Raw genomic sequence first — 21,818 nt, forward strand, 5'->3', positions numbered from 1 at the left:
TCATTTAATGTAGGCTACATTATTTTGATAAGGAGTACATTTATAGTTGTTCCTCTAATGGAGGAAATAGTGATTGTGTAATAGGATGGATTCTGGAAGTGTGTGTGTGTGTGTGTGTGTGTGTGTGTGTGTGTGTGTGTGTGTGTGTGTGTGTGTGTGTGTGTGTGTGTGTGTGTGTGTGTGTGTGTCCACGCGTCTGTGTGGACAGCTGCATCACATCATCACCCTGGTGTCTTTCTCCCTCTGCTGGTTAATTGAGGAATTGGTTGAAATTACATTTTTGGTGAATATGTTTGGAAAGTTCTGACATATTGATAGATCTGGAAGAGAATGAGTTTGACTTCTTATGTTGTTGAACAGATGTCAGCCCATGATAATGGGATTATAAGGGTCTGTATGGCTGATTTATTTGTGTTTTATTGAGTCCTTAGCAAGGTAGAATAAATCTCATTAGATGAGGTTCCTTACAACATACCGTTATTAAATGATGGTATCTTTATCCACATCTATGTAGGGGTCCTTAAAATCAGGGTTAGACCAAAATACTAATTATGTCAGCCTTTTCAGTAAACACTGGGTAGCCTTTTGATGTTAGCCAGTCAGTGTCGTCCACCTACAGTATAATGAGCAAGATGCTCTTGTCTGACCACAGTTCAAGAAACTTTTGTGAATTAAATAATACGTATTATAATATATATAGTGCACATTGTTTTTGACTTTAGTGTCTAATTATGGCCTAAACATATATTTTTCATCCTAATAAGAGTCCAATTGAAGAAAAACGTGAAGCTGAAAGGCATATACAGTAGAGCCCTAATGAGGCAATGGAGGCCTCCCTCAAGGACAATAACTGTGTACAATTTCAAAAGCCATGAGAGACAAAAACATTTCATGATTCAGCTGAGTGGAAATATACTGTAGAAACAGAAATGTTTGGGCATGTTGACCTGAAAGGTAGGAAGATAGCATGTTGTCAGTCACTCTGAGGCAGGAACAGATGGGATTTTGACAAAACATCTGTCAACTAAAACAAAACCAGAAGCTAATAATACACTTCCTCTTGTCTCCCTTTATGTCTGCCCCTGTCACTTGTGATATTATATCCTTTGCTGGTTGTTTATTGGGAAAATCTAATGTAACAAAAGAGCTACTTTTGATCGTGGTTTTTACATGCATTCACCTGGTTAGTCTACCTGATGACAGGATCACTGTGCACAAATATTTTGAACACTTACTGGCCGAGTACAAATCTGTGTGCATTTAGCAACAACTCTAAAGAGCTTGTAGCTGTACAGTATATTTCTACATCGTCTGACAGCAAAAAGTGGAACATTGACATCTTGAGGCAGTTGTGACGACAATTTGGGAAAACATTTGCCATCAACATGAAAGACTTTGAGCTTTCATGACACCAAAAAATGGGATTAGTCAAAAGAAAATCTGAATTTCAACTTTACTTTCTAGGGTTAAAACAACATTCATGATGCAGCACAAGTGTTTTTTTCAGTTAGTATGCATATATGAAATCAGTTAATATTGGGATTTTAACTTCATGAGAAGTAGCAGGTAACAGTACCCATCTCACCAACAAAAGGTACAAAATCTTGTAAATCTTCAAAAACAAGAATCAACTAATTGTTAGTAACGTTTTTATTCTTTTACCACAAAGTACAGATAAAAACATCCACAGCATATTCTCTCACCTTCATGGCCCAAACTGAGGAGGATGTGAAGAGGCAGTACGAGACCATTTGCAGTATGTTTCTTCGTGCTAGTAGAAGATCTAAGGTCGGCAACTTCTACCAAGCTTGATGACTTTTTTTGTTGTAGATACTGTAATGTGTATTGCTTATGTAACAGAGTAACACATTCATTCACAAGCAAGCCTAGTAATGAATGCAGATACAGTACAACATGGCTGTTTTTTTTAGGTTTTTAGTGGCTTTTTTTCATTGTTGCAAGCCTTAGTCGATACAACACAATCCACACATATGACTCAAAGATACCATATTTACAGATGTGGTTTATATAGAGAGGAAGACGCTTTAGAAAGGAGAACAGTTGAAAAGTTTGTATTTTACCGGAAAAGAAACAGTCACAACCAGTAAGAAGTAAAATGTATGCAGGATCAAAATCGTCTCCCAGGTTTGTCGTGATCATCACTCCTTTATAATAATTAATACTTTGGTGGGGCACTCTAACTGGGGCCTCAGACTTTAAAAGTCAGTGACACATCTGTGATTTCAGGTTGGTATGCTACACTTGACAGTTAATTGATGCAACAATTACTCTCAAAATAAATGCTTTTCTGAATTATATTTGCTTCAGTCACATAGTCAGAGTCACTTTGTTTATGAAGTTGATGATGTTGACAATGACTTGTGTAGTGCTTTTCCCCCTCAATCCATCCTCTTTAACTCTGTTTTTACTGGAAAAAACAGCATTCAAAAGGTATGCATTGCCCACCAGCAAGCCTGGCATTTCAATGACATTACAATAAGAAGGATTTCTAAATTACCCGAGTTCACTTCAGTCCTCCAAGCAGGATTTGTTTTATTACAGTTTTAAATTTGGTCACACTGCTCATTATGGCGTCCTACAGCAAAAACAGTGAGCTGCTTCTACAGCAATCTCTGGTGAAGTGAAAAGAGCAAATACCCGGCAAACCAGTTTTAACTGTGGAAACTCTATTCAGACAAGGGTCCAAACATCTTCTGAGTGTTTGGTGTAGTAATGGACACCCAGAAGGAGTGATGCCATGTGGACTTACTGTAAAAACAGCTGTTAGCAGAAATGTGTAGTGGTTGGAGCCAAGAAAACCTCAGAACAAAATATTTAATTCCTGCACTGATTTGAAACTAGTGGTAGAAACGCAACAGCTGCCTGGTCTGTGAACATATCAGCCTCCAGCTGTTTGATGCTTGTTAAACAGTGCCGTTTGTACTTCTCCTGAAGACTGAACATTGGAGATAGCACTGCACAAACAGAATGTAATACTGATTCTGAAGAAGTTGCTTACTGTCGGGCTGTTTGTCACAAAGCGAGGGAAACATTAAATTCCTAAGTGTTGGCTGTATGTCACACATGTCATCCTATTCTCTCCTGATGTTTCCTTTCACTCCAAACTATTAGATAAAGGCAGAATACCATAAAAGTATCTAACAAAACAACACTGTTTGCATCCTCCAAAGCCATTCCATCATATTTTAAAGAATGATGAAATGTTTGAATGATTATTGTTACAGGAAATTTTGATATTTGATAAAGTAGCTGGGAATATCCAAACAGCTCTCAGGAAGATGAAAACTAAGTTTGTTGAATTTGAGTCTGAGTCATAAATGGTCTGCTGTGATAATCACGTCATTTCAACCTCAATCCTTTGCATCCCCAGCAGGATTTTCTCTGCCTGATATTAAATACTGGAATATCAACGTGTAGCATTGTAAGCAAGCACAACTGCCCAACTGTGTTACACAAAATGCTATTTCAGATATTCTTATATCTTTATGTTTTCTGTTAGCGACAGCAGGAACAATAACATGTTGAGGCTGTTGGGACAAAAAGCATCAATGTTATTACTCATCAAGGAGTAAAATAAAATAAAGATTTGAGCTTTCTGAAAGCTCAAATCTTTATTTTAAATGTTACTTGATGTCAGCTGTACTGCAGTTGCTGTCTGGCATAAAGGATTTATGATGCAGCACAAATTTTATACAGCAAGCGCCTTCTTCTTATATAAGAGACATTTTAAAATGCTTCCCTTTATTAGCAGTAGTGCTGGAAATCACACTGAGTGGTTTGGCGAATGACCAACATTTTAGTGATTTTCTGATTGGTAATTCAGACTCAAAGGGTCATTCCACTGTATTTTTCTAAGCTGGAAGTTTGAATTTCTGACGTCCCTGGAAGGCAGCATGAGACAAAACCGAGAGGGAAATAAAACGACTCACTGAAGAGCTGCCGAGGGTGCAAACAATTCCACACATCATCCAAACAAACCAACAACATAGACCTCTTATATTTAATACTATCCTCATAGAACTTTAAACCTTTTAAATTCCTTTCAAGAAATGCATTTTAAGAAATGCATACCTGTAGATATTATATATATTACACAACATGTATATGTACATTAAAAGTAATAAATAATTAAATAAAATGTGTCTCTAAATCTTTTTGCAATTTTTTTACGTAGCTCTTTCTTGTTCATATTTTTCCCCACCCAGTGTCGACAGAATAAATGGGGCTCCAGAATACAAAAACATAAAAAAGGCCAAATGAAAAGGCTCAGATGACTGATGAAAACAAAACACTTACAGTATACCTGCAATTTTCATGTGTAGATACCAGGTGACCCAACAAATGAAACAGATACCGATACATGTATGTTTGATTCTGTGTGCATCTAGAATCTTAAAAGAAATGAACACATCAGTATGGAGCAAATTTCAGCCGCATCATCCCTCCCACATCAACTCCACCGTGGCTTTCTCGGTCACTGCATCCAAGGCTGAAAACCTTTCAAGAAATTTGACTAACGTGAAACAAAGTACTGTAAACATTGGAAGGATTTAAATGGCACTCTGAGGACGGACGCCGTCAAATCCTTCTTGTAAAACCACACTGAGGAACAGGGAGACAACGAAAGATGGATCGGGAACCTTCAAGAACCTGGTTTGCAAAGAGTCTGAAACACTGTATTTTGATTGAACTTTCTTTGGCATCAGATAAACACCCGCCCTGATCAAACAATCACCTTTTAGCTCTTTTAAGAGGAGCAACCATGCCTCTAGCAATGGTCCACCAGCAGCTCAGAGCATTTCAGACACTTTTTAACCAGGTTCTTGTGCCCCTCAGCCAATGATCCTTACTAGGTTACAGAAAGAAGCAGGAAAGTGAGTGAAAGGGGTGTTGGGAGTATTTGACCCGAGGTCCCAGGGTCCAGCTGAAGGAGGACAAGGAGGAAAGTGGGAGGAAAAGGGTTTAGGGGAAGTAGTCAGCTTTAACATGCACAGTCCTGGTGAGGAGGAGCAGGCTGCTCTGTCAGCTGGGGTCCCTGTTTGGCCCCTGTGACGGCGGGATCTCCGGCATCCAGGCTCTCGGACATCTTTTCACAGATGATGTCGACCAGGCGCTCAAAGGTCTGCTTCACATTGATGTTGTCCTTGGCGCTGGCCTCGAAGAACTCAAAACCTGGAGAGGAAACAGGGTGTGGAAGATGGTCAGAGAGGTTTAATGGGGACGTATTCTTGCTTTGCCAAACCTTCCTTTACAGCACTGCCAAGGAGGGTCTGGCTAGTCAACACAGCATTTTGGAAAGGAAGAAAAAGGTGCTCGGGTTTATTGGCATTTCTTTTAACCAATCACAATCGACATGGTAAGCACCCGACAGTGCCAGGAAGGGACTTGTTTTGGTGGAATATGTGTACGTTCAAAGCTGTTTTAGTCGTGCAACAGAAAACTCTGATTGGACAGACAGTCTAGCTAGCTGTCAGGATTTACCCTGCAGAGATCTGAGGACCAGGTAACCAAAGTCCTCATAAATTGACCAGAGTTTAAAACTCCAACACAAGGAAAGTAGAAGGTAACGGACATCCAGATGACAAGAGTGAAATAAGGCCAAAATTCCAAACGGCTACAAAACAATCCCGGAAGTGGAATGTTGTGGATGTAAATTAATGTGGACGTGGTCTTTGTGCAACTGCATAGTTTAACATTATCAGGCTAAACCTTCTGCCTGTCCATCTATTCACTTTAGGTCAGTGTACATAACAAGGAGCTGTATAAAGTGTATATTTGTGTGTGTGTGTGCGTGCGTGCGTGTGCGTGTGTGTACACCATGAACTCACCGAGGTGATCAGACAGCTGTCGACCTCTATCTCCGCCCACCACTCGCTCGTCCTCCATGTCGCACTTGTTCCCTACCAGCAGCACCTGGGCATTGTCCCACGAGTACGTCTTAATCTGAGTCGACCTGGAAGCCAACACACCCAGCAGTCAAAGAGGAAACTGTGAGACTGTGATCAGACTGCAGGCTGAATGTAACCTGAAGTCTGGATTATTCCTCTCACACGTTTTCTAAATAAGTGTATCCAGTAAAAAAAATGGAACAGTCTTTAAACCAAGTGATTGAGCACCGTTACAAAATCCCATCCTGAAAGACGAAACTTAGATGTGACTATTATTTCCCATCTAAAATAAGAATCGGGCAGCATGTAATTCGACCTCACTGCCTGACTATTTTGTCAGTGCGGTTGCTTTTGTTAAAATAGGGCACAAAGAACCCCATTTGTAACACCTTCGTCCTCTCCTCCTGTGTGTTCCTACTCAGCCATCGTAACAGATCTCATTGGTGAAAATGCAGTTTCACTTTCTTTTTAAACATGAAGTAGATGGAGATGGAAAGGAACAGCTGTGTCCAGTATGGTGAAAAGGATGAGGTCACAGTGAAAATAAAACGCTAGACTTTGACCTACTCTATTAGAGTAGGTCTAAATATAGTCAGGATAAACTTTAAAAACTAGACTTTTTCTTTAAGGACAAACAAAATAACAAACAGAGCCAAAGTACAGGCAGGAGACAAAACTAATACATACAGAAACTTGAACCGCATGCCCTGTTCATCAATCATTCGTATCTTTACAGTACATCTATTTCCACTGGTTATCTACCACTTGATCCATCCTGCACACACAGCGCTCCCTCTCACAGGTAAAGCTCCATGGTGTCAGTTTACACTCTCATCACGTACCAGTCCTGGACGGCGTTAAAGGACTCCTCGTTAGTGATGTCATACATGAGGATGAAGCCCATGGCTCCTCGATAGTAGGCAGTGGTGATGGTGCGGTAACGCTCCTGACCCGCCGTGTCCTGGACAAAAACATCAACAACAGCTGCAGTTAGTTTTTGACTATTTCTTAAAATTTCACAGAATCTATTTCACAGTGACTTCTGACAGATTTGGTCGAGGATAAACCTTTCTGTCTTCAAACAGTCTATTTGTCCATATTCCTCACTGAGGGTGTAACCACAGCCGCAACAGGGGATTCAAACACCATTGACTTAATGATTGACTTAATGAATTTGACTGGTAAAATGATAAAGCACGTAGAATTTGCAAGGTGCAGAAATTCAAGACAAATTCTAGAGTTGTCTAATCCTTTTTTACACTACCCGATCTTGTTTTTAAAGACACAATCCTTGATTGGTTTATGGAACACTATTCCTTAGTAGGTAGAGTCATGTATGCCGACCTTGTATCCTGCATTAAAGATGTATTATCCTGACACACAAAAACAAAACAAAAGAATCCCATGACAACAGGAAATTACAAATAACAAACTGTGTTTTTATCAGAGCAGATACTTTTGCAGATACGAGAGTGGATTCAGTAAGTTATTTTAGAATGATTAAAATGTTTAAGACCTGCAGATTACCCCACACAACGACTTGGGTTCTCTGCTGTGGTTTCAAAATACTTGAGCCTGAAGAAAGCTTAAACATTTAACATGTCAGACTGGCACATTGTTTCCATGTGCACCAGTACAGCCAGCATATTAAAATGCCTTTTGTGGTTTTTATAATCTTCATCATCTCCTTCTATTGTCTTAATTTTTGCTGCAAGCTTTGACAAACAGTGAGCCTGTCTCCTCCTCCCTTGCTCTCTCTCTGCTTGGCCACAAACCCAGAGGTGAGATTAAATGTCAGTGCTAATTCCTAATGAATGCTCAGGGAATTAAAGCCTGGTGTGTCTCTGATACCCAACCGAGCAGCTTCTGGTCCAACGGCATCACGCATCACTCTGCTGTCAGTGGAGATAAACAGAGTAAAACAAGACACCAATCACTGGCTCTACTGGAAGCAGGCAGCTTTTTGGTGTACATTGAACATTTCTGAGTATTTACACACTGCTTACAACTACATTATAGAGTGTTATAAATGATTAATTTAAATAATTTACAATTACTATTGTAAGCACATCACACCACATATACGGCAAATACCCCGGTTCTATGTCCTGTTATCAAACTTTCTAGGGAATTCTGGGGAAAACACATACAGTAACATAGACCGCAACATGCAGTCTCTGACAAACCATCCAGTCCTTATGTATGGACACAAAAACACACAAAAACAACATACTGTACACAGATACACTTTTTAGCTTTTCTTTTCTTGTGCTCGTTGATGTGTAATCACACACGATCATTCTCAGGGCATAAGAATGGCATTTATTATCAGAGAGCGGCAGCTCTGACATACTGTTGGTTATTATGTTCTGCAGTTCATGTCCTGCTCATCCACTCAATGTGCTGCAGGCTGCTCAGGATGAGAGCATCAAGCTCTATACCTAAAACGTCAGTGTAGGTAGCACTGAGTGGTGTTACATAATGAACACATTGGAGTACTCGTCTTTGCATTCACCACGAGCCCTGATACAAAGATAAATCTGGGAAAATTTTAGATTTGCGAACATTAAGTCAATAATCACTTGTCGGGGTGAGACTTAGAATAAGGATCACCTGCCGTGATGTTGTGTGATCTTAACTCTTCGGAAAAACCCAAATTCAATGTTTTCCCTGTTTTCCCTGCTTCCTGGACTCATAGATACATCAATTTAATTTATTGGATTACGAGTCAAAACAAAGATACATTGCGGACTACAAGAAAAACAGTGTAAATCGGCCACTACGTGGACTCAAAACCCAAAAAAGGTTATTAGGTTAGGTTAGGTTAGGTTAAAACAAGAAAACCTAAATATACAGTAGCCTATTTTACTTGAGTAGATTGAGCTGAGAGATGGGGGGGGTTAATGTGTGTGTTTGTGTGTGTGTGTGTGTGTGTGTGTGTGTGCGTGTGTGCGCCTGTGTGCGTGTGTGTATGTGTGTGTGGGAAAGGGAGGGGGGATATCTACTAGGGTGAGATGTGTGTAGTAGTGGGGGAGGGGAGAGCAGCACCCAGTCATCTAATTCTTGTGCTCTGATTGGCCGATTCTGTCTCCCTTACCAGAGGCAAGACCTGGCAAAGGCTGACAACAGAGACAGCGCTACACACATAACACACACACACACACACACACACACAGACACACGCACACTGCTCTGCTCACCATCACAGCTCTGTCTGCTGCAGTATGGGTGGGAATTATTTTATGATGTACACCAGTTCCTCTAACAGCCTGTCTTTACCCTGCTCTTTGATTGTGTTTACTGCTTAACCCTTAAGAGACAACACATTTCTGATGCAAAAACCACTGCCCTGTTTGTTCCTGAAGGCACATCCATGTTACAAGCTGTGTCATTACTTCTATTGTTTCCAGTCTACTCCTCCCAGGGTCAGCTGAAGGAGCAAGCTGCTGAGACTATGGACGGTGTGCAGATTTATGTGTTTACTGCAATCTGAGGATAGTTTACATAATTAAAACTGCAGTACAAGGCAGTGTTTCACAGATTCTGCTGCTCTGTTGAATATGTTATGAAATATCTAATGAAACGTTGGTTGCTGTATTATTAGACATCATTTATAAAACGTAACTAACATTTAAGTGTGCTGAGCTCACCTTCTAACCCTGCTATTTGAAACGACATTCAGATGTGGAGTTGGCGCTGGTACGCTCATATCAGACTAATTTGAACAACACGTTGTCCGACTACCAAATGCAAATGTTTTTATAGCTGCTCTAAAATGCCATACAATCCTTCCTGGAAGTCATTCATAGTGTTGCACTCGGTTATTCACATGAAAAGAGACAGTTGTGTAAATGTGTGAGGTAGAGGGAGTTTCAGACATTCCACCATCCAACAGGCACTGCAGTTGAAGCACACTGATGCCTGGGGACTAAATAAGTCACTTTGTGTCTGTATAGGCACTGACTGTCCAGCTATAACACTACAGAACACCTTTGACAACGTCAGCAAATCTATTCACAAACTGATTCATCTTAGAAATGCAGACAAATGCACCCGGAACATGGTGGAAGCCAGGAAAACGTGGCTCGAAAGTCATATGTGATAATGCAGCTAGTCATGGAACACTGTTGACCAGCTGCAGGTGATAGTTTGATAAGCGGGTGAAGAAAGTGAAGAAAGCTACAAGCTTGTGACAGTGAAGAAAATCAATTAATGGCACTCACTCATTCAACTTCAATTCACCGGATACATGCAAAAGATTGTAGATTTTAGTTTGATTTACTTCCTTCTAGCAACTCAACACGTCATGTCCAGATGTCTTACCCAGATCTGTAATTTGATCCTCTTGTCATTCCTGTAGATGGTTTTCACCTTGAAGTCGATGCCCACCGTACTGACAAAGGCCGGTGTGAAGGAGTCGTCGGCGTAGCGGAACAAGAAGGAGGTTTTGCCCACACTGCTGTTGCCAATGATGAGGATCTTGAACATATAGTCAAAGTTTTGGTCCGAAGACTCCTTCTGCCCGTACGTCGCTGTTGCTGAGGCCATCTGTGGACAGAGACAAAGGGCACACACAAATCTTTAATCAAATGGCCACTGTGACCTCTGAATGTAGCTGCAAAGGAACTCATGCCATGTCAATAGTAATAACAATTTCAATAATAATAATAATAGTAATGATAATAATAATAAGTTCTAAATAAAAGCTAATTTACATCCAGTAAAAAAAAACATCTGTTTTATTCCTTCCAAGGTAGAGGTCCCAGGTATAACAGACTGACATGATTATACATTGATCTTATTGCTGAGTTTGCAGCCCAGAAAGCAAAATAATTCATCCCATTTAGTGGGTTGAATTTAGTGCAGTAAAAGTTGTGCATAATGCCTGAGTGAGCATAACAATGTTTTAGCAAAAATACAAAAAAAACACTTGCTTATACATGATTTTTGTAGTGTTTAATCTCCATGTAAATCACTTATATAAAACAAATGAAAAGCATTTCTACAAAATTGTTCTACACAATTTAACCGAGAATGGCTACAGTATGTGCATGACAAGTCTGCATGCACAGTGTCATTTCCCTCCCAAAATCACTGCTGCAGGAGGCAATACTTTAAAAAAAAGATAATGGACATTTTTCATAGAGTATAATTTTTTTTGATCCACTCTTTACTCACTCTTTCAAGTGAGGTAATAACAATTTCAGGGTAAGAGATTTGATGGCACCAAAAGATTCCACACTGACTATGTCTATGCTATACATTTGAAGTATATACATGTGTAAAAACTCTACCACATAGTAAGGATATATGGAAAAACACAGCCGTCGTATTAGTAGAAATCATGAGCAATAGAGCATTCAAACATCCAATCTCAAAGAGGAATATAAATATAGTCTACAGTAGATATATACTGTATGTATATAACCCAATAAGACCATAGGAATGCTGAGACAAGTTATCTGATAAAGCTTAAGGGAAAACTACATCTAAGAATCTAAGATAATGCAAAGTGGAGGTATTTTTCAAACTAAAATTACAAAAGATTTCAGTTTCAGCTTTCAGCAGATTTGCTGCTTCATTAAGATTACAGTTAGATTAGACTTTATTTTGCATCATAGTGGAAATTTGTCTCGGCCTTCTCCAAAACATATGCTTTTCTCTATGCCGTTAATGATAGTAAACTGAATGTATCTGGGTTATGGACTGTTGGTCGAATATATTGAATAAAGGGTGCTGTGGGAAATTATAATGACCATAAAATCATTCATCTATTAGTTGAGAAAATAATTGGCAAGATGATAGGGGACTCTTGCTGAATTAGATGCAGATACGTGATGGATAGTTTGAATTGCTTGGTGACGGGAAATGGATCCACAAACTGGAGCCAGACATACAGTATACAGCGTTCCTTCATACAGGCACATCTGCACCTCCTGATGCTGCCATGGACTGATCTCTTCTGCCCTATCTTAAATAATGACCATCTCCTTTAAAGTCCTAAGCGAAAAGCAAACTTTAATACAAGTAAACCTGACAATCCCTTAAAAAAAATGCAGAGGGGATTTTTCATATAGAGAAAAAGGTAATACATTTAATGAGTGTTTAGACAAAAGATGAGATTCTGTCAGCATCTCTGACAGACCTAGACATTGCACATTTGCTTCTTGGTAATGAATCAAAGCAACACTGCAATGTCAGGGGAAAACAGAAAACCCATCTGAGTTTTCTCAATTTGGAGAAGAGGTTGGAGGCAATTGGTTCAATCAGTCACAATCAACTGGGGATGTCAGAGGAATAATTTACTGCATAAGTCAGTTTGGAGTTTGATATGACATACTGGTGATTGGAGGTGCAGCTGCTGGTGTTCCCTGCACACCAACGGCTGCCCGTCCATTCACTAGTCCATCAAGCTTCAGAAGTTCGCGGACAATACGACCATCAGTGTATTAATTACTGGTGGTGATGAGTCCGCCTACAGGTGGGAGATTGACCACCTAGTGACCTGGTGCAGTCAGAACAACTTAGAGCTAAACACTCTGAAGACAGTGGAGATGGTTGGGGATTTTAGGAAGAACTCAACCCCACCTGCCCCCATCACCCTCGGTGACTCCACAGTCAACACTGTTGAGTCCTTCCACTTCCCAAGACCTCAAGTGGGAGCTAAACATCAGCAAACCCTCACACTACAAAAATAGTTTATTCCCCTCTGCAGGCCTTGTTAACAAGGCACAGGACCCCCACTGACACAGACTTTTAAGGACCTGACACACCAAGCCAAGGGCCAGGAACTAAGGGCAATGACGCGCGACTGTGGTGCCGCCTCACGTCGGCCCCTGTTGCCTTTGTCAAAAATTAGCACTGGAACACAAATATGAGACAGCAAATGGCAAATTTCCACATACGATGTGCAAATGCGTGGAAATAACTCTCCCTACGAAGCAGGTGGCAGTAATCTATTTGTAATTCAAAAGGGAAACCAGATACAAATGTTGCAATGAAACAGCGTTTGCTCGATTTAGCAGCAGAACTATGGTCTCTCTGCTTCAATCCATGCTGGGAAAACAGCGGACACCGGGAGTTGGCTAACCAGACTGTCCATCTCCTAGTCATCCGTTTTCTCTGAAAATAATTCTCCCAACGGTGGGAGCGGAGAGACCAAACCCGAACAGCCCGCTGCTGGCTAGTTAGCTAACATTATCTTGCTAATTCAATCCAATCAACATGCCTTCATCATACATTGGTTACACAAAAATTGTCACTCATCTGGCAGTGTGCTTTCCTATAATGTGACAAGATTCTGTTACGCCGAATTGACCAAAAAAGGAAGACAACGGCCAATGTATAACAAAGGGTTCAACAAGAAGTAATGTCACCCTACATCGCTTAGAGCACCTTTAACTGATTCTGATATTCACCAGCTGAATCATTAAAGGATTGTTTTAGGGTCACCTCTGACAAACATTGTTGATGACTTCCTTGTGGCAGGAGTCTCATTTACAGCTTAAGTTACAGTCTAGGAAAGAAGTAGCTTGACCACACCAACAATGACACCATAAGAAGGTATTATATGACAGTGGTAAATTTAGATTTTGTGATCTACACACTCACAATCTACTATGGTATTTACGTCAACTGGAGAGCTAGGCTAGCCAAGACGTGTATCTGTTATTTAATGCAGCTGTCATACACTACATACGCTACATACAATTTCCTAGGAACTGCTTTCTGTGTCTCTTTGGACTCAAATACTTAGTGTTTTAGATTTTAAAGATTTTAAAGTTCCTTAAAATCTCTGCAACAACTGCAGTGAGTATGACCAACAAAAAAAGAGAATAACACTCAAATGTACCTTTAACTGTCTGGATGAGACGCAAACACATTAGCTTCTCAAACCCTAAACTGGCTCAAGGTGTAAAACGTGCTTCTCCAAGAGAGGAATAACAGCAAGTGAGAAAAGTTCCCAACTTCTTTCTCACCTCCACACAGCTGGCCAGTCACATTTCAGAAAGTAACAGTAATGGTCGGACACGGTCGATCGAGACTATTCAACCATCTGACATGAAGCAAAGCTTATTTATTTAATAACCATACGTTACATGACTGAGACTTGCAACATTTGCTGGTATGCAACCGCGCTAGCTACCAGTGGGGTAGAAGAGTACAGGGCTACAAAGACAAAAAAAAAATTCTGGAAACCTTTTCGACTCTTGAGAGCACATTGACTTGAGCCCACAGGCGTCAGAGTCGCTGTAACCTGCTCTATATTTAGACTGTTATCTCCACTCAGCTGCAGTGGAACACGAGAACTCTCAGGGAATAAACCACAAACAAAACAACTGCACCCTCCTTTATAGCGCCGGCCTATCGGTTTACATGAAGGAACACAGAGATACTTGTTAAATAATGAAAACACACCGACCCTTCCTCAACACATGGCGGAGGAGGTGGTAATTGATGGGACTTAAAGCCATCACAAAACCTGTTACATGCAACATAACTGTAAGTGGGGTTCAAACAGAAAGCTGAAGGGAAAAGGAATAATAAAACCAGAACCAGGTTCCTAATTTGAGAACATCTGAAAGGGCAGCATCACGGTTGTCAATTTGTATTTGGTTGATGATAAGTTGTGCGCCGCCTGTGACGTCAGTAACTCTTCACAAATCTGCAGCCTTGAGCTCCTGCGTATACTCCAGAACACTACTGGATTTACCATAAATATAACACGTGTTAATCCAGAATACAAAAAGACGACATTTAAAATTGAGCATGGAACTAAAATTAACTTCAATTATTTTATTATCAATAATTAATAACATTCTAAAAAAAATAATAAGCAAGTTAAATAACATTAGGACTATATGTAGTTAAATATAGTTTACAGTATATTACACACAAAAGTTACAAATTTTTCTGAATGTGTTTGCTCATTCAAAACTTACACAGGTCTTGGGACAGTTGGAACTAAGGGGACGTTGCCAGACGTGTTTGTCCTTGAATTTTATAAATAAATATAGTAATTTATCAGTTAAAAAAACAACACAACACAAGTAAAGCTTTTCTGTTGTCTGGAAACTAATCAATATATTTTTTTAAACAACCCATTGACTGCCAAATTACCAGAAGAGAGATGCTGTGAGAAGAGAAACATCCAAAATAAATGTTTTATTCCTAAATTGCATACTGTACTGTATGTGTACTTCAGTGTCATTAAAAAAAACTGTGTGATGCGTGATGTGTGAAAGTGTGATGTATGCCATACACTATAGAATTAAGTCAAAAAATGCTTGAGATGATGTGCACTGTGTTTCAGCATAATTGTGCAATCAGTATTGGCACTGTTTGATGATGTTTTCATAGTTTTTTCAGCACATTGCATTCATATTTTTAGGCAAACTTTATTTATATTCATGTTAATCTGTCTCTATCTCAGAAATGTATAGCAATTCACAGTTCCAACACTGTTCATCAAAGGTGTCTGTAAACAAGTTCAAATTAGCTTGACTCAGCATTTTAATCACGCTGAATTTCATTGGCAACCCATCAAGTCTAATTAGATGACTGAAAATGTGCTCTGCAGTGACGTGAACTGCAGTTGTACCCAGGGTGAGTCTGTAATCCACACCAACTACAGGAAATGAGAATAAACACAGAGGTTGAAGGAGACCCACAGTATGTTGACAACTGAAGATCCTCCCTGAATCAACGAGAGATACTGCCCTCCCATATAGTATTTCTGAAAAAGTTTTTACTTTGATTTGTATACAGATGATCGGAAGATAAAAAATGGGACTTTTTTATGCCCTGGTTTGCTTGTTATAGAGGCTTACCCTAAAGTATTAGACCCAGAATGAGTTAATACCATACATTTTCATTCACTTAAGAGAAGAGTTACCTTATTTATCAAAGACCTTATGGAAATATTCAATTGCAGAAACTCCAGTTTAGTTGACAGAAATACAAATGGGGACATATTAAAAGGAAAAGAACAACATAAAGTGTATTGGTGTGGTATCTTCCCACATCATTGAATACTCTCCGACTTCTGCCTAACACAATGCTCCCATAGGTGTTCATTCGGGCTGACAATCTGGTGCTGGTTGAACTAACTAAAGTTCAAACTTTGCCTAGCTATAACTTTGTACCTAAGATATCTAAGATGTCTATTTGTCACAGAAAACCAAAACAAATCTAAAAACGTTTCTCTGACTCCTACCAAAGCAAACCTACTGGACGAGAGATCACACTTGATCACAGTCAAATTTTGGTGTTAGATTTCATCACTGGCCAGCCTTATTAAAAATGTATATGCTCCTGCTACTGTTGCACCAAAGTGTCTACTCAGCGCAGCAGATATTTCAGCCCATTTGCTTTTCATCAACGAGTTTCTTAAAGCTGAGTCAGCGGTGTTGCAGGCATAGCATATTAGGAAATAATCTTTGCTTGCTGTTTCCCAAAAGCTTTCCACCTCTGCCCTTTTCTCTACAAAATATATTTCCCTCTGAATATTATTTACCACTTCAGGAATATTTGTTGCATCTGTCAAGGTGCTAGAACGTGATCTAACCCTTTGCTTTTTTCCTAATGTTTTCTTAAAATGTGGATTTATCGAGTTTGGTCTGTTTCAAAGTGCTGGTTTAAAGACCTTGAGCGTAAGTTAAACATGACATGCTAAAGTTAAACGTAAGCATGTCAGTTTTTAATAGCTGTGATCAGAGGAGGTTATAAATTAGCAGCCACAGCTGGAAGTCTGGATCTTGTCAAACACTATCACAGACCTTTGTTGGCTGCTAAGTGTCTGTTTGTGACGGTGTGGGGAGATTACTGCAGCCTTTCCTCTGCGTCTCAGAGATTAGCTGTGGAGAAGAGAGTTTGCTTCTTCCATAAACACTAATTTGATAAAGAAGCGTACAGACTGCAGGCCTATGTGCTTAATCTCAAAGTAATTAAAATCTCATTTTGCAAATGCATTTCAGCATGCTGCTTTCATTGGCCTCAACAGTTAACCACCTTTGAACAAAGTTTAAAGTCAGGTCTGCTGAACTGGGAGAGTTGCCGTAACACATGGGTTTGTTACGATTTATGGTTAAAGAAATTGCAACATTGCTAACCCCTGCACCATTGTGTTGACTGTTTTATGCAATATAAAGCATTAAAGATTGTAAAAACTATTTACACACAAAGATCTGAAATTATAAAAAAAAACAGTATGCAGTAAACTTGCAGCTACACATACATCCATCTCCACTGAAGCAGCTGTACATTTTCGGCTTTGCTCAAGAGCACATTGTAAGTAGTTACAACTTAGTGCCACCCTCTATCACCAAGTGTTGAGTGTTTTTCTTTAATCCTAATTCAATCATGACTAAGAGTTGTGACCTTCTTTGCTGGACAATGACATCATCAAGCTCTCCTCTAAACCTGTCACCTAAAAGAGATTGACGTCCTCCAGGAGCTGGATTGATCCACAGCTAAGTGCTGCTAAGGCCAGCTAGTCGGGCTCATTTAATCAGTAGCAGCTGGCTTCCTGCAGACTGATCCCAGATCACCCAAACACCTTCCTGTTAAAAGACAGCTACTTAGGAACCTGCTGAAATGCCTGACGGAGGCGTTTTCAGCCCCACTCAGAGAGCAAAGTCATACTGGAGTTTCACTTTAAACACATGTTTCTGAGGTGGGGATAATCTCTTTTCTTTAAGAACATGTACTCAAGTACATAACTTAAGTACATAATGAAAAAGAAATGGTTCATGGTTCTTTCCACCATCCAAACCCATAAAACTCATAGTGACAGAAATGGACACAGCAAGGAAGTATTGATGAGGCATTCATCATTAGGAACTGTGAACAGACTGAGAGAATAAAAAAGGTTTTCACAAATCTAAAATATTCTACCAAACATTAAAATTATGTTTTCACAACCCGGACCATGAACTATGGGAAATGAAATCTGAACTAAATTAGAAAAATCTGCGGGACGAATCAAATATTTATCTACCACTAGATTGACTTTAGCATGATTCAAATTCAAAATATCTTTTAACATACAGTATGTCAGGGTTGTCATGGTAAAAGTCTTTGAAGATGATTTTTCCTCACTGATGGCTGTGCTGTTCTTCATCTCAATAAATGACAAGTATTCAGTGGTTTTGATGCTAAAGGAAAACATTGTTTTCTCATCAGGGAGAAAAAGTGGGACACAAGAACTGGACAGCTAAAACCCCAACTGGTCAAAATGATTGACATTAAAATAAATCTCAACATGTCTCGTTGAGGTTTAAGGTTTAACATACCGACAGTTCACCTGACTTATCATTTATCACCACATCCCTATGTTACACACATCATATTGGTGTGTGAAACAATAACTTAGAATGTACTACAACAGAGAAGATGCAGTGGTTTTATGCAGCTGCTGTCCTGCTCCCGGCTGCCTGGGACAGCATTTTTCCCCTTTTCCTCCAATCACGTACCTCCTTTTCTAGGAAGCTGGAGGATGCAGATGAGAGGAGGGAAAGCTAAAAATAGCGTATCTTCTTCTTTCTATTTTTTCTCTCCACAGCAAACAGAAAGCAGAGATGGGGGGAGAGCCAGCATGCGTGAGATGGTTTTTTTGGTGCTAGAGTCTGCAGGTGAATCCAGGATGTTTTGAATGTATCTGTTTGTAAACTGGTTTTTACTTCTTAAATACTAGCTTTTTATTTGAATCGTCTTCCCTGTTTTACACATATCCATTTTTTTCAACTGGAAAAAACATATTAATCAAAAATGAAAAGCTTGTTGTTGAAGTTGAAACCTTCTTCTTGCACTTTGTCAATGTATTAAGGCTTTGTTAAGTTAATATCCACTTATTAATATAATATATGCTTTGATATAGCTTTTTAAGGACAATTCAAATTAAAAATAAAGTTTTGGGCTGCAAACTGGTGACAGCTATGTTGTGCTGATATTTTGGCATTTTCCATTCAGGAATACCATGTTTGACTTTCAGAGATTTTTTTCTTCTTATGATGATTGTGTAAAAGCCTCTGAAGCGACTTAAGATCATCATCAGAAAACAAATATCTTCACTGGAACAATTATTTCAGGTATGAAATGACGTTTAGAAACAACTCTGACCTTTGAGTCTGTTTTTCTGCAGCTGTGGTCAGAGGAGACTCATCATTCTGACAGACTGATATTTATCTGAAATGTAATAAAAATGATCGACCAACGTGTGAATCTGATCCTGGGTTGGAACTGTTGGAGTGTTTGTCACAGGCAACATGGATGCACGGCTTTTCCCAGGAGAAACAGCGGATGAGTCAGTCTTGCCCCCAGGTCTTGCTATCGGTAATTTAACTGTCAGCAGAGGAAGTATAGATGCGACCTGCAGACTCTTGGTCTCACATTTAGATTCTTCACACACATGAAAGTTTGTAATCACTGCAGGCAAAATGAACGACGACCTCCCGGTCACAAGCTCTGTTCACTATAACCTTTAGGCCACCACTGCCTTTTGCTCGGGGCTCGTTCTCTCCTTGTTCTTCTACATTATTGGCAGCATTAATAAAGTTAGCCTTCATTAGGGTGAAACTATGAAACAAATGTGGTGTAATATAGCTATATGACAAGCAATAAAAACTACATTGGGCCTAATAAATTAACTTTATTTGATCCTAACTTCTGCATACATTTTTTTAGTGGCATTCATCAATACTCTCATGCTCTCACTTGTTCTTAGGTAAGATCAACATTCAGACATTGGCGCATTTATATATTTTCTTCTCCTCCTGTGTGCAGGTGCAGTGTATACATTGGGCACTCCCAATATAATTTTAGTTTGAATATGCAAGTCCATTTTAAGTTTTAGAATAAAACTCAGTAATTTTTATTCTTCCATTTTTCCTTCCTTCTGTAGCCTACTGAAACGTGCTGTTGCAGTATGGGAGGCACACACATTCATGCCATTTCATTTGAAGACACTAACCAAGATCCGATTGGTTTAGCACTAAATGATTCACCCTATCACAGGAACACACCAGTCCTGCATAGGGTTCAACGTTTCATGGAAATTCCAGTAATATTTCAACACTCATCCCCATATTCGCACCAACAGTCTATGGTATTCAGTGATGGGGAGATGATTAGGTTATTTCATGATAATAATCATTAAAATTATAGATTGTTTATGCGATTCCAAATTTAACGTCGGATTACTCTCGCCTCGTTTGCTCTATTAGTGTATTTTATGTGTTGTGAATTGTATTCTATTGTTGTTGCTCCGACCCATTTAGACCCATTTTCCTGATTTAAACCGTCGGACGGAGTGAAACGCCTTTTTCTGCAGGACAGGCCCCAAGTCAACCAGAGATCCACTAAACCAGAAGCAGCCTTCACATCCATTCCCACAGATTACACGAGTAAATATGCATTTCATGCACCTACGACGGTTTTATGGTTTTCACAATGAAAACAGCTGTTCTAAGCAAGCATCTTATAGCCTATGTTCAAGGTTCCTAAATTTGACATAGGCTAACTATTATGTATTTACTATTCAAACAGAAGCGCAAATTAACAATACCTACAGTGCTACATTTAAATATAACATCTAAGTCCATGCAATAGAGTAATAAAACAGAAATCCCACCTTTATAGATTTCTATCCGTCTGCTATCCACCACACCAGCACCCGCAGAAACACCACCACTGTCAAGTTAGAAAGGCTGTGCAACACCACATCCGGCAATGGTTTTCCGGAATAAAAGCCGCTCAAAAAAGGGCTGTGTCTATCTTAAATAAACAATATAGACAATATAGATAATTATAATAATAATTCTGTAAAAAAAAAAAAAGAGTGAATAAAAGCAGACTGCTTTGATTCTATTCACTAAAAGCAAAACATGCAGAAGATAATGGCATTTTAATTTTGTGTCGTTTTCAAAAGCATATGTGAAAAAATTACAATAAATCAGCATTATGATTCAAAACAACTTAACAATCATAATAGGCCACTGGGCATTCTGATGGGGTAGGTCAACACAGTAAGGTCCCTCATGACAAACAAACTGCCCAATCATTTCACCAAATGATCTACCGTGGCTAATGGGGCTTCAAGGAGAGATAAGGAGCGGACTACAGATGGTAAACTCCAGTTATTACCTTTGTCACATTTTTAGTCTTCAGGCCCAACTATTGACTGTAAAATGAATGGACAGTGCATCCGGCTCTGCGAAGTGCTGCACTTGCGGAAGTGGCTCAACCCTGCATTCTATCTGAATTCCAGCAGGGGGCGACACGTGCGGTTGCAAAAGGAGGTCGGTTTCTGTAGAAGTCTTTGAGAAGGTGACCCACTTCTCACTGGATTTATTACCTCAGTTAACGTTTTCATGAGTTTATGGTCTCAATCACCATAGTTTTAAGTATTATTTTATGTCGCTAAGTATTATTTTATGTCGCTTCTGCACGAAGCACATTGTGTTACAATAACTTGAAAGAAATGTGCTATAGAAATAAAGTTTGACTGATTGCGTGATTGATTCTGCAACACAGAATGATGTTCATTTTTTGAATTACGGCGTCAGTAATTTTAAAATCGGCGATAAAGCAGGGGGTGTTTTAGGGCGTGATTGCCAGTGAAATTGTGTAACTTAATGTAGGGTGTAAGGGCTCACTCCTCTCTCGTCTAAAGTCCAGGACAGGTCACATCTGCAACCATAGACAGTTAAAGAAGTGGACCAACAGATCCCGTTGTTCTGAACGGAGACCAGTGAAGGAAAATAGAAGCTCTTTTCATTTTCCTTTTGGCTCCGAAAAGAGATTCTATTTCCCTTCACTGGTCTCCCTCCAGAACGACGGGATCTGTTGGTCCAGTTCTTTAACTGTCTATGGGCCACCCCCTTGCTCATAGCAGAGCTCCACAAACCAATG

The 21,818-nt window shown here is 39.5% G+C and overlaps 1 protein-coding gene across 2 annotated transcripts; it reads right to left on the minus strand.

Annotated features, from left to right (window-relative positions):
• Window positions 1–1,635: 1,635 nt before the first annotated feature.
• Window positions 1,636–20,629, minus strand: rab3ab (RAB3A, member RAS oncogene family, b). Of its 2 annotated transcripts, XR_004333491.1 has the most exons (6): window positions 20,539–20,629; window positions 10,233–10,457; window positions 6,752–6,870; window positions 5,850–5,974; window positions 4,093–5,193; window positions 1,636–4,060 (listed from the first exon to the last, which is right to left on the minus strand). XR_004333491.1 is itself a non-coding variant. In XM_032525881.1 (5 exons), the coding sequence occupies exons 2-5, from the start codon at window positions 10,455–10,457 to the stop codon at window positions 5,003–5,005; spliced, it is 660 nt and encodes a 219-aa protein (XP_032381772.1). In that variant the 5' UTR covers window positions 20,539–20,629; the 3' UTR covers window positions 1,636–5,002. The 2 variants fall into 2 exon arrangements, 1 of the variants encoding a protein (XP_032381772.1); XM_032525881.1 differs by having other exon boundaries at window positions 1,636–5,193.
• Window positions 20,630–21,818: the final 1,189 nt, after the last annotated feature.

The sequence above is a fragment of the Etheostoma spectabile genome, chromosome 9 (genome assembly GCF_008692095.1).
Source record: "Etheostoma spectabile isolate EspeVRDwgs_2016 chromosome 9, UIUC_Espe_1.0, whole genome shotgun sequence".
Lineage (NCBI taxonomy): Eukaryota > Metazoa > Chordata > Actinopteri > Perciformes > Percidae > Etheostoma > Etheostoma spectabile.

Coding starts and splice junctions, on each gene's coding strand:
- rab3ab (XM_032525881.1), bottom strand. CDS start 10,457: ATGGCCTCAGCAACAGCGACGTACGGGCAGAAGGAGTCTTCGGACCAA. Junction 5,975..6,751: donor TTTAACGCCGTCCAGGACTG/GTACGTGATGAG, acceptor GTTGGCTTCCAG/GTCGACTCAGATTAAGACGT. Junction 5,194..5,849: donor ACAGCTGTCTGATCACCTCG/GTGAGTTCATGG, acceptor TTTCCTCTCCAG/GTTTTGAGTTCTTCGAGGCC.